The 16,383-nt window shown below is 42.7% G+C and overlaps 1 protein-coding gene across 1 annotated transcript; it reads left to right on the forward strand.

The window, feature by feature from the left end:
* The first annotated feature begins 7,319 nt into the window (after nt 1-7,319).
* Nucleotides 7,320-9,957, forward strand: ccdc43 (coiled-coil domain containing 43). The gene is made up of 5 exons (XM_069709094.1): nt 7,320-7,508; nt 8,022-8,115; nt 8,509-8,644; nt 8,847-8,899; nt 9,114-9,957. Exons 1-5 carry the CDS (start codon nt 7,335-7,337, stop codon nt 9,299-9,301), a joined length of 645 nt encoding a protein of 214 aa, XP_069565195.1. The 5' UTR covers nt 7,320-7,334; the 3' UTR covers nt 9,302-9,957.
* Nucleotides 9,958-16,383: the final 6,426 nt, after the last annotated feature.

The following is a 16,383-nucleotide window of genomic DNA, read 5'->3' on the forward strand; positions in this document are numbered from 1 at the left end:
CGTTACCGGGAAACGGTCACGTGCCAATTCGCTCGACTCAATATTTACCTCGATTTCGAGTGCAGCCTTCGTCGGGCGGTCATCCGACAGCGATTCATCTGATTACAGACTCATTCAAACGCGGAGAAGAATCCACGGGACTTTGCTCGGGTTGGCAGTGCACACCGGGAAATATTGGAGCACCCGCAGCACCGTCAGATACCACCCCGATGCTGTTTTGTGAAGGCGAGGGGAAATATCTTGTTCGGCTGTCAAGAGCGAAAACAACCATTCACGTTTAAATGAGGTGACTCGCGTGTCACAGTGGATAATACTGTAAGCGACAACTGTGAGGGTTGTTCTGCTTCCGATGAGCCCGCAGCTTCAGTCAGCGTCTCATGCATTCATTCGAAGACACCCTTAAAGGTAGCCTAAGTGCAGGTAAATCTACTGTATCCATTTCCTTTTCATTTCATCTCCGCGAAGCCACCGAAATCTTATCTTTTATGCCCCCGTACCAAGCCGGGTCTCCAATTTAATTCCCCATCTGCGGCCAACTTGAAATATTACCCGAGAAATGAGATCCGTGACCCTGAATACAGAGTGATGCGGCGTAGGGAGCAGAACGGAGACACGGCCTGAATCTGTGGCTAAGAGGCATGCCTCAGCGTGTCGGGCCGGGCCTGGATCTCCTCCCCCCCAAGTGGCATGGCTAAATATTTGCCCTCCTCCACTTTGGCTGTCTAGACACATCCACTCAGCCCCCTTTTCCAACGTCACTCCCCTGTTTTGCTCAGAAGCGTCGAGAGCTGGCGACGGTCGAGCCCAGGCAGGGCGCCAAACCCACGACAAAAAGTTTCTCCTCGCTGCCAGAGGTCACGCAAGTTCACCAACCTGGAAAGAATGGGTTTCGCATTTTTTAAAACCTCCGGGCCGTCATTTGGGGAGTCGCACGCGCACCGAGCGGGGGACGGGAGGAAGAAAAAAAAAAAAGAAAAAAGAAAAAGCACTGTCAAATGGTCTTTGTGCTTCCCGACGATTTGGAAAAAGGAACCCTCAGAACTCGACGAGCGGTCTCGGCGGACTTCGCCGAGTTCGTGTTCCATATTCATTACCTTTTTCTTTTTTTTTTTAACGCACACAACTCACACGGTGAGGTTTTAATTGCCTACAATTCAGACTAAAAAGCCGGATGAGCCGAGTGAAAGCGCCGTGCCTCCTGAGAGAGAGAGAGAGAGAGAGAGAGAGAGAGAGAGTGGGAAGTCCACCACCAGCAAACTCAACCTGATAGATGCATAACTGCTAATAAGAGCCCTCATTACACAGAACCAGATTATTCCCTCAGCTATCAGCTCAAGCTAATTGTTCTCCTCCAAAGAGATTCGCAGCCACTGGGCTCCGACAAAATGATGAACCGGTGTACGGCGCCGCTGCGTAGCATCTGACATCCCTCTAAATATCATTGGAACAAGTCAAACTAAATACCTTTAATTTAACGACTGTGCTCCTTGAAGTTCACCGGCGGCGAGAACGCAGATCAGACGAGAGTCATAAATTGGGAAACCTCAAGATTGCACAATCGAATATTGCAACACCACGTCAAATTTATCTTTACCTTCTCCATTAAACTAAATCGGCACAATCCGCAAACTAACAGCAGTAACTTCTTTTTCAATACATTACAGGAGGCAATATTGTAATTTTACTCCATTACATTCATTTGACAGCTTTAGTAACTAAGTACTTTTCAAATTAAGACCACGCTTTGAGTGAAATTACAAAGAATGGTTGTTGTGGTTTGTGACCTTTTACAAAAAGCATCAATTTTACAGATTTCTTTGAGTTGCTAATGAGACATTTGACCTCTAAACCTCTCGTGGTTTCATTTAAATAACTGCTCAAAGTCCACAGAGGTTTTTCAGAAGCGAAAATTAGATTAAAAAAATCCAATAAATAAAAACACACTTGTGTCGCAGCACTTTGTTTTTCATCTCTCTGAACTCTCTCCGAAAAGTAAATGATGCATCAGTATTATGCAGCAATAATTCAAACTCAAATGGGGATTTGATTATTTAGTCAGAAAACTAATTGTTAATTTTTTTGACAATCAATTATCATTATTGGTTTTTTTTTTTTTGTCTTATGTCAAATATATTTGTTGTGGTTTTTAGTCTGTTGGTCTGATAATACACGTGAACATGTTTACCTTTGTGAAATTGTGATGCGAATATGTGTAACAGTTAATTGCAGCCCTACTAATCTGTATCACTAAACAGACAACAGAATTATTATTTGTTTTACTTTCAACACTTAAAAGTACATTTAAACTTCTCTACTCTCTGCTCAGGTTTTCTACTTCTGGTTTTAAATTGTAATTTCCCACTGCGGGACCAAAACGTGACGAAGGATCTGAACTTTTCCAGTAACATTTGTGTTTGGAAGACAGACGGACGGACGCCACGAGAAGTGGAAATAGTCGTCGGAAGATTCGATCGGCTCCTTTTTCTCTGGGAAAACTTCTGGGCGTTGCAAATGCGGCGAATTCAAGCTGAGCACAGCTGTTGTTCTCTGCTGTGTGACAGTAACAACTTCGAACGGCCGCCCGTTTTAACGTTTCACAAACAGACTTCTTTGTTGCTCCGCAGAGAGCCAAGGCCGCAGGGACGCAGCGACAGTAAGCCGGCAGCCGCTTAGTTTAGTTTAGCTTAGTTTAGCACATAAAACTGGAACACTGAAAAGCTGCCTCTGTTTAAGCCAACAAAACACGTTGATATCTCTTGCGCTCACTAATTGACACGTTATAAAAATGTTTATGTTTCTGTAAAGTTCTGCTGTAAGGACTTGAATGTGTTTAAGTGCCACGGAAATAGCCCGTGCGGTGATTTGGTGCTATATAAATACAATTGAATCGTCTATTTAATGAATTCAAAGGCTTGTTTGGCGTTTTGTTATGTCCCATTCCTTGAGTTGTAGCGCTCTCCGGAGTCTCCACCGGTTAGCGAGCAACTGCTCCCAGCCAGGAGGAAGTCAAGTGCTTAAAGTACCAAAAAAACAAAAAAACAAACATAAAATATAAAATAAAAGGGAAAACTGCCATTTTTACACTGGGATTTTGGACCAGATTAAAAAAAAATAAAAACCTGACATGCAACATGTCAGTTTGCGGGCTTCAGAGGTTCAGTTTGAACAGAGACGAGCCTTGTTGTATCTCGTTGTGCTGAACTAACCAGCTGGTAGCCGCAACCTTGTATCTACTGCACAGACAATACAAGTGCGATCGATTTTCTAACTCTGCCAAAAAAACAAAACAAACAAAAAGCAGATAAGAATCCTTCGGAGAGTCTCAAACTATTGCTCGGAGCTGGAGGGTCGTCGTCGTGACTCTGCAAGGATCAGCGGATTTTAAGCTCGACCGTGGTTTTCCGACGCGAGATCAGGCGACCGCGGCTTTCGAGATGCGATGACCTTATTAATGTTGGGTTGCAATCGGCAAATGTTTCATCGTAACAGCGTGACCGCTCGTGAACGGACAGCGGCACAGCCAGCTGTTACCGCTGCTCTGCTCCTCAACATTTCCGGCTACCGGTTGCTGTAACACTGACACACACACACACACACACACACACACAAAGCATCCTCTGGACTAGCGAGATAAAGTTTGTGTGTCTGTCAAAAGTCTGTGTGGGTGTGTGGTGGTTGGGGGGGGGGGGGAGTAAGACTGTATGTATGTCTGTGTGGGAGAGGGTGGAACACAAACGCTAGAACAATTAACGAGAACAAAAAGCAACATGAAACAGTTTTAGAATGAATGTTTTTGTGCTGCTGCTGTAATTAATGCAGACGAACACATTAACGAGCGTCGATAACTCGCCCGTCTGCCGGTTTCTCGCCGATGCGCTGCACGCAGCAGCACAATTGTGAAAACGATATCAGTGCCGCAAGCTCCGTCAAATAAAAATCTAACGTAGCTCGTTTCTCCCCCGCAAACGATCTCCGTCGGCGTTTCAACAGCCGAAGCGAGGCGCCGTGTGCGTGAGAACTCGCCGGCACACTGAAAGGAGTACGCCGCGGCCGATTTTAACGGTCTTAAAATTCGGCGGGGTCGCCGAGGCGCCTTCGACTTCCGCCGTCGCTGCACGTCGAGCCGTCGCTCGCGTGACGAGGAAGACGAGGAAACACGCCCTCGTTTTTACGCACGCTGCTTTCCGCTGCTCTGCGCGAGGCCGGTTGTCCCGGGCTCCGGTTATATTCTGTCACATTAACGCTGCGGTAGAGGAGATGTTGACAGAGAGAGGACATTGCACATTGAGACCGGAGGGGTTTTTTTTTTTTTTTTTTTTTTTTTCTTCCCCTCCTCTGAGGGCTGGTGGCATTGGGACACAAAGACAAGTGTGCGTCTGGCGAGTGTGTATGCGTGCGTGCAGAGAAGGGTTGCCTGTGGAGCAGAGCATGTGGATGCCCACCCACTCAGCAGCCTCGCGGCCCTCGTCATTTCGCATCAATCCGCAGCCCCTCAATATAAATAGGACAGGCGTCCTAAAGCTACGCAGCACTATGAGAGGCAATGGCATTATGCACCGACCCTGGGCCCCTCAGCTTGAAATATGACTACGCCAGCCTGTTTTAATGGCAGTTTCCTTCTCACTAGCACGCCACTCTGTTAACGGGGAACTATCTTGGCAGTTAGAATACATGAAATTAATAAAAATTCAGCATTTTGGTGCTGGCTACGATAACTCGAGACGAGTGAGCGCCAAAGGACATCAAAGAAACTGCAACTTTGGGAAACTTCATTTCAATTTCAAATAGGAAAATCTTAATTGTAAAAGAGTGGGGGTTTTTTTGTGTGTTTTTTTTCAGGAGGTCTGTTACATCAACTTTTGCATGCAGCTACTAGAAGCTCCGGCACTCTGTAAAGTACACGTGTCCGTTAAAACAAGACGCAAACATTAAGGGATGCAGATGAATTTGGAAAAAAATAAAAAATAAAATAACACTACTGTTTGTTTTGTGGGTTGTTGTTTTTTTTCAATGTGATATTTTAATTATGATTAGAATTAATAGATCATCTCCAGATACACATTCTGTCTGATTAGGCCCAGCTTGAAATGTTTGAAAAAAATAAAATAAAAAAACACCCAAGAGTAAGAAGTACTGAGGAGGCGCCAACTTATCCTCCTGCGTGTATGTCTGATGAACGTTGGCTTGAATTTTGCCCAAATACAAAATGTATCTGGGCTGTAAAGAATTGAAGGTGGTGCACTAAAATAGAGAGTATGGTTGGCCACGGTAGCTTCCCCGTGGCGTCACGGAAGCTTCACGCTTCATTACTGCATGGCCAGCGACGTGTGAAGCTATTATGTAGGAGCAGTGGCGAGGGGAACGTGCGTGTGTGTGTGTGTGTGTGTGTGTGTGTGTGTGTGTGTGTGTGTGTGTGTGTGTGTGTGTGCACGTGTGTATTGAGGGTGTAACTAGGGGGGATGTGGGGTTAACTAATAACCACCCTTGCGCAACGTGCTTTCTGGAAGCAGGATCAAGCCATTCACATGGAAACATTGTTTAATATATTCAAACAGCTGGGAGGTGTTGTCTGTTGTCCCAGTGTCAAATGAAAGAGGATGAACAAACATCTGGCGGGGCATTTTTTCCTGCTCCACAGCTCTGCTTACAACTATACTTTAACAAAATGACTATGATGCATATTCATAGAGCCATTTGAAATGAATCACGTACAAACTGCGGTCCAAACTACTGCCATGCAACTAAATCCAACCATATCTGGTGTCTCTGTCGTCAGAGGCGTAAACAAATCTGTCCTCTACTTCCACCCAGTGGCCAGAAAGGGAATAACACACTTGTTTATGTCATTCCTGATAGCAAAACGTGTCATCTTCACCTTCACCTTCATCACTCCTTGCACAGGCGATGTATTTAGTGCTGCAAATGGTAAATACACAAATTAAATGTTACTTTAAGCAACTTATCATGCAAAATATACACGATTATATATATATATATATTTATTTTTTTTTTAAACCTGCATGTCTTACTTTCACTTAACCTGCGGGCCACTCAGGTATACAATCACACAAATTAACCACCGAAGACCTTCTCTCATTCAAACGGTGGAAACAAACAGTTTTCCGGTGATGTTGCGATCATGATTGCGTTCTGCCAAGATCTGTTTTGACTGCCAGCTTGCCCACCGAGTTCAAAAAGAAAATCTCATTATTTTTTTAAATAAGAATTTCTGTAATAGACCAGCACTGGCACGTCTGGCGCGCAAAGCCCAGGAGTGAGTGCACAAGTACTTCTGTACAAACTGTCTGACAATCAGACATTACATTTCAATCACAAACTTTTGTATTCGCGGCAGTATCCCAGGGCACTTAATGCGACTGCCAACGCTGGGCATTTTAGCACTGATTGAAATTTTGGCTGCCGAAATGAATCAAAACAAGCCAGAGTAGCAGAAGGACAAAGTTAGCAGAGCACTTTTCAATCAGATGGACAGTTAACAAGATCTTTGTTCATAGACTACAATGTAGGTGCAACCGGTGAAGGTTAGTTTCTCAGATTCACTCTGCAGGAGGGAGAGGGGGGAGGGGGAAGAGATAGGTGGGCTACCTTTGTTTAATGTGGAGCGGACACACATCAGAGAGGAGTGACAGGATGATGGCGATTTAGATTTAGAGGGAAAATAAATGCATGCAAAACTGCTTCTGATTACATCACAGTAGCGACATGGGAAATGATTACGAGGCCTTTTCCCGGTCTACACTAAGGGCATATACTACATGCGAGAGCATTAAAGCTTTGTTTTCGCAGTCAGTTTCCTGTGTTAAAAATTTAAAAAAAAACAATTTTCCATATTAATCAATGACAGCTTGGCTAAAAATGTTGAAACCCGCGAGAAAGTCGAAGAGGTTTCAGTCATATTGTGGCGATAGTCAAACAGTTGAAAATGAAAATGATGAAAAATGATGCATTAATGCATAAACGGATGTAATGATTGTAGAGATTCATGTTTGGAGAAATGCCAGCATTTCAGCAAAGTTGTACAGTTAGCTCAACTCTGCCTCAAAGTGTGACTGACAGAGCCTTTAGTTGAATGAGACTTTTTAGTCTGTGACAACAAATACTTAGTTAAAACCCATGAGCTGTTGAATTTGTATATTAGCTCATTACAAAACGCGTGATTCAGTCACCTGGGCCTCGGCTGCTGTTTCCTGATTGGTAAGAAGCCGCAATTTGAAACACGTGTATTTATTTGTATTTGTATTTATTTTTTATTTTTTTCTACAGGCAATGAAAAAGGACAGCCGAGAGGCAGCGAAAGACCTCAGAGGGCCAAGATGGCTGCGCCCTCGACAGACGCCGGTGAGTTTGAAAGCTGGCTGAACGACCGGCTGGACTCGTTGGAAGTGGACCGGGAGGTGTACGGGGCGTACATTTTAGGGGTTCTGCAAGAAGAGGAGAGCGACGAGGAGAAAGAAGATGCGCTTCAAGGAATTCTATCCGCATTTCTGGTGAGTCCCGCAACAACAACAAAAAAAAAAAGCGGCGTGTCCCGCTCGGCCGAGCTGTCTCATCTGTCTCATCTGTCGCTGTCCGTCTCGTCCGCCGGGGGAGGGGGGGGACCTAAGTCTCGGCGCCGACGTCAGCTGTTACCCGTCGGGAGCTAAATATCGACCCGGGACCGGACACCGCTGTCGTTCGGTAACACGAGCGTCTTTCCTCTCGCCGCGCCAGACTCCGTTCAGAAATGTGGCGTTTTTAGATGATCGCGGTCCCGGTCGGTACCGGGACGCACCGGACAGCGCGAATCGACTCTGACGCTTCTTCTCGGTCGTTTGGCACATTACGGCTGAGAGGGGAAGACAAAAAAAAAGTCCCGTAAAGTGGACCGTGGCGTTTTGGTAGAGTATACATGGTTGTAGTCGGCTGACGTCATATGGTATTTCTTCGCCAGAATATGAGGTTGTTGTTGTTGTTGTTGTTGTTGTTTGACTTCCGTTGCTTTTTGTCGTTTTGTGTCGAAGGACGAGGACGCCGTGGAAGAGATCTGTAAGCGGATCGTCCGTCAGTGGACGGAGTACCGGAGCCGGTCAGCAGCCAAAAGAGATGCAGATGACGGTATTTGTGTGACTTTGATATGTCTACGTTCCTGATTTCATTTGAAATGTATAATTATTCATCAAGACGGGAGAACAAGTTTAAATGCTGGTTTACAAAAAAAAAATAATAATAATAATCTTGGGACAACAGTCCAAATAAAAAAATATAATTTTTTTTTTTTTTGTTATGCTCTGAAGAAGTGTATATGCCAAAATGAGTTTGTCTGTATTATTATTATTATTATTATTATTATTATTATTGGGCTGAAGTTGTTTACTGTGTACATAACACGCCTTCACGTTCGACGAGCGGGAGCTTTTGATGTTCGCACCGCCGGGTGCGAAATGTCGTCGCGGCTTCCGTTGCGGTCGCGTTCACGGGCCGCGCTCTGTACGTTTTGTCGTCCCGTAGCCGAGGTCCAGGCCATCGCCAGCATGATAGAAAAGCAGGCTCGGATCGTGGTGAAACAGAAGGAGGTGTCCGAGGACTCCAAGAAGAAGAAAGAGGCCCTCCTCGCCCAGTACGCCAACGTGACGGACGACGAGGAATATCCTTCCCAATTTGTAGACCGAAAGGGACGCGAGACTTCAGTCGCGCTTGGTGAAATGGGGTTTGTTGTGTATTTTGTCACTTTTGTCCGCCGACATTTCTTTTGACCGCGCAGAGACGACGGTCCCCGCAGCATATTGACGGGAAGAGAGGAAGCGAATGTTGTTCCGGCGGTCAGTTCTTTCCTTGACAAAACGCACCGAAGCTGAAGAAGAGGAGCCGAGCGGGAATAACTTCACTGGAAATGAGAAATGTATCCTTTTTTTTTTTTTTTTTTTTTGAGGCCGTTTATGATCTTGAAAGCCTTTTTTTTTTTTTTTTTTTTTTTTTATAAATCGCACGTAATTGAATCTCATCACGTGAATGGACGCTGCTCGGGCCGATCGTCCGCGCCTCCCGTGCGTAGAAATGATAGATTTAGCGTCTTTTGCTTCCTGTCCAGTTGTCCTTCACCGAAAGCGCGTTAGCCCTGTTCAAGAACACCAACGTGGAGGAGGTGATGAACAGGCGGAAGCAGAAGCGTGACCAGGCTCGCGAAGACGCTCAGAAGAAGAAGGAGACGGACAAGATGCAGCGGGAGAAGGACAAACTGGCCAAACAAGACCGGAAGGAGAAGGAGAAGAAGCGTACGCAGAAAGGCGAACGCAAAAGATAAAAAAAAACAAAAGAAAGGACACTTTGTATGTGAAACGGCTTTTTTTTTAAAACGAGACAAAATGGGAAAGAAAAAAAAAAAAAAACAACTACTACAATCTATGCCTCTTTATAGCTGAACCTCATTGGTACCTTCAGTATGTGAAAATGTCAGGTAAATCTGAATTTATTTGTTAATTCATTTCTGCATTTCATAATACGTGTAAAGAACAATGAGCTGGATGTCGTGCAGAACCAAAAATCAAAATGAGGTTTTTTTTGTTGTTGTTGTTGTTGTGAGTTTTAGTCCCTCCCCCCCCCCTCAAATTTTTTAATTTTTTTTTAATAAATATAAACCTGTAGTATAAATTAAGATTTATTCTGGTAAAAATGCAGGACTGCTTGTGAAGCGTCTCGGTCTAGATCCTGCTGTTATCTTCTGTGCCAACGTCTCGCAAATGCCTTATATTTCTGCACGACCTCTAAGTGAAGGCAGGCGTTGCTGTCAAACTTCCATCGCTCGCATTTCATCGCTTTCGGTTTTAGTCTCGCGGTGAACACATTTTGTCTGAGAACAAGAACAAAAGAGCGGTCGCTAAAATTATACCTCAAATGTAACATGTACCATCGTTTGAATGTTAATGAGGTTCAACGTCTTTTTAAATTGATAATAAAAATGATTTAAAAAAAAAAAAAAAATCCAGCAATTTGGATTGCTTTATTTTTTTTTGTTTTGTTTTTCAGTTCACAGAACATGTTACAAGAAAAATAAAACAGGAACATTAAATTTACAGGGAATTGAACAACCCTGCACATATTCTTAAAACGTAGTCAGACGAGTGCTGACGCACACAGGAAGTCTAGAAACGAATGCTTCCACAGAATCGTTACTTTACTTTGATACACGACCATCTCTGAAGAACTGACACATCACTCCTAATATTTTATACTTGTGTCATTAATGCCTTTAAATGTCAAATGTTGAACTTTTTTTTTTTTTCTTCTTCTTTTTTTTCCTGAAGTTTGTTGGCTCAATTTGAACTTCACCAAACTTGCAGATGAAAAAAAACAAAAAACTTTTGATTAAATATGTTACGATTATATAGGAGAAAGAGAAGCTGAAGAAATTAATTGGAACACTTCAGAAAATGCTTAAATATTTGGCATGCTGATTTTAAACTACCTCCCCTGTGATTCAATAATTGCTTGGGAACTTATCCCAGAACTGACGTTCCAATATATCCCAAATAAATAGTGCTTAAATAATGCCTTTAAAATCATCAGTGATGGAGCAAGACTCGTATTAATTTGGAACTGTCACTAATTAAAGGAGATTAAAGATAATTTGACATGTCTTACACATGCAGCAGGAGAAATTACATTTCATGCAATTCCCACACAACAAAAGTTGCTGTTTGGTTAAAAAAAAAAAAAAAAATGCAATCATCATCTTCAAATTGATTGTCTACTATTCTGCAGTGATCACTGCGTTGCAGATAAAATGCATTTGTTTTCACCACCCTGTTGGCTATGGGATTGCTTACAGTATAATCAGTGTCCTCTGGAGTGGCTTTAAATTAATGACGTGACTTTAATCATCACCTTCAACTTGTCGGCTATCAGATCTTAAAACCGTATCCCTCCAGCGGGGAGGTGCACCTCTCCCTGCGTGTGGCCTCGTCGTTACCGTTGTGGTCGTGCGTCTTGTCCGGTTGCGGCAGTATCATCTGGAGAGCACACCACACAGCTGTGCGGAGCCTCCTGGTGGCCGCGGCGAGGTCGCTCAGTGCCACGACCAGGTAGGCGTCTGTGAAACACCAGCAAGTTAAAAGCCCAGCAGCATATCGGACGGAGGAACGTCAAACGGTGGGACGGCGGGTTTACCTCTGTCCTCTGTGAAATGAGGTCTCTGGTGTTTGGTCATGTTCGCGGTGTCCTCCTTGCATTTTGCCTGCGCGAGGCAGATCGCCATATGATGTCTGCTCAGTGCCGTGTGGATGTTGGTGTGAAGGGGAAGGCAGCACAGGTACTCCATTCTGTCCAGAAGGCTCGCCACCTGCAACGCACCGACATCATCAACCTTCGATATCAGACTTCAAATATCATTTCTTCATGTGACATTCCTGTATGCAAGTCCAACAAAAGGGTGGCATTATTTATTTAGTTTCATACATCTATACTTCACTTACAAATTCTAAATATCTTGTTCAAAATAATGTTAAGTCTGTATTAAAAGTAGTTTAACTTTTAACGGAATCAGACTCGCAACCAAAAATAACAACACAACATTCAGTCATGTTTATTCGCATGCCATTCAGTTGTATTTTTAGATGATGATTTGATTTCGACTATTAATCCCACAGCGGGGAAATTTAGTTGTAACAGCGGCATAGAAATTTGATCTGTGGAAATTCTGGGACACCGACTTTACACAAAAATTACTTGAATCCTGGAGTGCTCATTAATCAGCTTTCACACAAACAAAATGCTCAGAAATTGTTAATTTACCAACGAGACATTACAGAAGATGAACTGTTTGCGTCATCAAATGCCCAACCTAACGGAAATCTGATGTCCAAACTAAGAAAATTGACAAAAAAAAAAAAAATTAGGGAGGGTGTTTCCTTTGGAAATAACTCAAATGTTTTGCTGGATAAACCTGCAAAAATCCCCTTCACCACATAACCACATGCTGTCACAAAATTCATCTGTAGGTGGCAGTGTGGAGGCAGGTAATTCAGGGGGCCTCACCTTTGCTTGTTCTCTCATTTGATTAACAATGAGATGGTCGGTTCTGGTGGGGTTTGGTGGAGTTTTGGGGAGGTTACTGTTGGTCACTGCTGCAGCTCTTTTGCCAAAAAATGTTTTCGTAAGGATGACCTCCATCTAAAATAGAAACACACGACAATGAGAAAAAAAATATTTATATATATAAATTCAGGCTCATAGACAACCAGATAGAAAACAAAAAGTATGTATAGTCTCCAGTGCTCATCTTAATAAAAATAGAGGGTTTTTTTTCATATTAGTTGACTGGTAGAAGCCATTAAGACACATAATGATATCTCTTTGGAACTTAAAAAAAACATATATACATATATAGAAAGAATACCTTCTTTCTCTCCCTCTCCAAACACCTCCACTGCTTGTAACACTCGTCGAGGTAGAAGTAAAGATGGACCACAGGTCCGTCTTGATTCATCAGCATTGACGTTGTCATGGCTGAGGCCAAGCCATAATGAGCGGTCTCTCCTCCGCGGGTCCTCATGTCACTGGGGAAGGACTTGAAAGCTGCGGATCCATTGGCTGACACGTTACCGGCATCCAAACCAGGAACACTGCTTCCATAGGCTGGTGTGGATCGAGAGCTGAAGTTGGCGTTGATGGGCATGCTGGATTGCCTCCTGAAGTCATTTACAGGATACATGAAAGGCACGAACTGCTGGATGTTCCCTGTGCTGACCACGCTGCCTTCTCCATCAAATCTCTGAGAGGGCATGCTCCCCTGAAAGTCAAAGTATTGATTTTGTGAGAAGAGCTGTTTGTCTCCCCCTCTCAGGTGAGTGTTGGCTTGGGGCCTCCTTGAGAAGCCTTCTCCCTGACATCCAGACATGTGCATCCTCCTTTTTTCTTTCTGCATTTGTGACTTGATCCTGTTCTGAATCTGGCTCTGCTGGATGTGATGCTTTGAATACTGGTTCAGGTTCCCGTCCATGTTCTCTCTGTGCATTGTCATTTTGTTTTGGTATTGGTTTGAGAAGTTTAGAGGTGCAGAAAACGGCTTCGGTAGCTGGAAGTACTCCGTGTTCTGAGTGTTGAAATCAGGTAGATCTTGAAAGGCATTATGTTTAAATGTTTGTTTCCTCACTCCATTTCTTCCCCTCTGCACAGTCCCAAATCCTCCCAGCAGCTGTTTTGAGATCTGCATTGCAGGAGTGCTCTGTGTTGACATTGCAGGACTGGAGATTTTCCATTGTTCAGCCATGCTGTCTTCATGGTGCATCCCCACGGTCTGCTTGTGCATGTTTGGAAAGTCTCCACGACATGCGCTATCTTGCTCACTCGCCATGAATGACTGAAAACCGCTGACCAGTTGGTTAATGTCTTCCGGCACATACTGCTCATTACACATGGGTTCTTCATGAAAAGGATCAAAGCGGCGGCTGTTCATTTCACTTTGAGGTCTAAAGAAGTCACTGAGATCTGGGAAATTATTTATGGCTCTGTCATTATAAGCTAGCATGCTGACGTATTTGCTCTCTTGTATTTGTGTCGGGTAGGTGTTTCTTGTGTTGGGCAATGGTAGGCCCGGTGGCAGTTTCTGGGATCGGTGAGAGTAGCTGCCTCCGTCAGGCAAATTAAAATGCCACTGTTTATTGGTAGCAAAGCCACCAGGCTGTTGACTCATTTCTTCAACACCTCTGTCCACAGACTGATGCTGTGCTTTACCGAAGGCCTCATGGGATACATAGTTGGAAGGAAAGGATGGGTGATGCTGCGCTTTAGCTTCTGATTGAAAATTCTTCAGCAGTTCTTCTCTCATTGTCTTTGGAGACCAGATGGGATTGCAGGTAGGTAGACTCCTAAAAGAGAAAGTGAAGACTTCCTTTAATGTCAGAGTCGATTCATCCAATATGACATGTTCTTTTTTTTCTTTTCTTTTTTTTAAATGATTATAAAACCAACAAATGTCAGATATTTTTTGTTTGTTCACCTCGGGTGTCATGGCCATTAATTGTATAACACGTACTGTAATATATACCAAACCTGATCAAGTGAAAAACTCAAACATTGACATACCCTTTATCTTGTGAATCTGCTTCATCCAAAATATTTGACACTAGACCATGCAGATCAGTCTCCCCATCACAATCAGCATTATCAGTCAGTTTCCTTAAAGCAAAAGAAATCTACATTCTTAAAACTGTCATCTGACTTTTCTTAGTCTTGTGAAAACATTCATTCAACATGGCTCACAACTTCAATAATTTTTCTTCCACAACATAAGACTTTCACCTCATACATTTCACTACCTCCGATGTCAGAATAAATCCCCAAACTTATTTTTAATTGGACAGGATAGCAGAGTACTGTGAAACTACACTGCGGGTGAACATTAAGTCACATATTAATCCCGAGCACAGAATACCATTGAAATACCTGATTTTATTGCTGGTCTGGGTGCAACTAAAAAGTTCGTAGGGATCCTCGTGAGTACTGCAAGACCAGGGCACGTAGGATGCAGAGTCCTGCTCCTGGAGGGAGGCACCGGGGATGGAAACGAAGGGCAAAGCCATGGTACCGGTATTTTCTCCATCCATATTAACACCCGCCTGTAAGAGAGAGACACGAGAGAGACCGCAAGACAAATTCAAAACTGTATTTTTTTTTTTTGGCAGATTGATGTTAGTGTAGTGCTGAGACAGTCAATTATTGATGGCTAAATATTTAACTGTCGGTCTGACAAAACAAGCAATTTTCAAGACTTACTGTGTGAAATATATGATTTCCGTATGTTCTAGCATTTCACATTAGATACAATAAATAGAGAAAAAAATATATAAACTGATTGATCGATAACTACAACAATTGTAGCTACGGCTTCAGAGATGATCTAACATTTCCTATAGTACGTTTCTGATCAAGGGGCATGTCATAAAACATAAAACGAATTAAATAAATACGTATTACTTACCTGACGTTGGTACGTGTGAAAGAGTGTCTTTCCAAATGAGCTCTGTTGACTGTCAAATGCCATTTTTTTTTAATTTTTTTTTTTTTTTTACCTCCCTGGAAGTGATTCTTACAGGCCTGTCAAAGCACAGCACGCTGTTAATATTTCACACAGCTTTATATGGTAATTACGGCAGCGATTTTTTTTTTTTTTTTTTTTTTGGCTTTACGTGTGATATATATAGTAGAAAATATTAGCTAACTGCTATTTCAGGAAAAAAAAAAAAAAGTAAATCAACGAGCTAACTTACTAAAACATAACTTAGCCGTTAAGGTACGTGATTTAAGCTAGCAGGTTTTGATAATGTTGCCTTGGTAAAAAAAAAAAAAAAAAATTGGACAATATATTTCTCTGCCAATCAAAGTTGGCTAAATGTACCATATATATATATAAAAAAAACGACTAATGTTAATACACGGGGTTTAGCCTACCTGTATTAAATTAAATTAAGCGACGGGAACTTCTTTTGAGTTCAACCGTCGACAGTGAGGGGTCTCGTGCCCCCTCGGCTGCTCCACTCCCGTATATAAATTCGATGTTGCCGTCGCGAGCTAAACGCACATTGGCTGAGCGGCAGGAATTGTGAATTTTGGTCCAATTAACATCGGGCACGATTTTCAGGCCCATAGCAACATCGAGTGTCACTCCATTAGTGTGTGTTTTCGTGTGTGTGTGTGTGTGCGTGTGTGTGCGTGTGTGTGTCACTTCTGACCTCTACTCTATTTATGTCACCCGTAACACCGCAGCATTCATTTAGGAATTCATATATACATACTGAGTATAACTTTATCAGTATTATAGATATATACTGTGCATTTAATATTTTATATTTTTTTACTGCTATTTTATTGCTTTTCTATTATTATCTTATTGCTTCTGTATGCTGCTGTAGCGAAATTGTTTTTTAAAAAAGTAACTACCTAACCTAACCTATTAGTTGTAATTGTAGCTGCAGCAGTAGTAGTAGCAGTCGTAGTGGTGGTATACATTCTATTATATATATATTTTATATATTGTGTTTTATTTAATCAGTTCAAATTAAACTAGTTCAGTTAAGCAGAGGTGGAAAGTAATTCGGTAAATTACTCAAATTACTTTACAAATCCGAGGTCGGCCTACTTGTAATTTACTTTGATCGATCTATTGACTGACAGACTTTATAATGGAGGAGCACTATCATGACATGGACATTGAAGTGCTTAAGGTGAGAAAGTCTACCTCCTCCTTCCACGGACATACTAGTTCAAGGGAAACTTGAAAGACTGGTTGGTCCACGCAAATCCAGCTGTGGAGTCAAGTTTGACCATGTGAGCAAAATGTGGCAGGTCCTCAAGAAATATTATCTTCAAAATAAAAGCACAAACGTAGAG

Source organism: Brachyistius frenatus, unplaced genomic scaffold (assembly GCF_029030835.1).
Source record: "Brachyistius frenatus isolate BFR_SWC_R1_liver_20210118 unplaced genomic scaffold, ASM2903083v1 Contig_80, whole genome shotgun sequence".
Lineage (NCBI taxonomy): Eukaryota > Metazoa > Chordata > Actinopteri > Embiotocidae > Brachyistius > Brachyistius frenatus.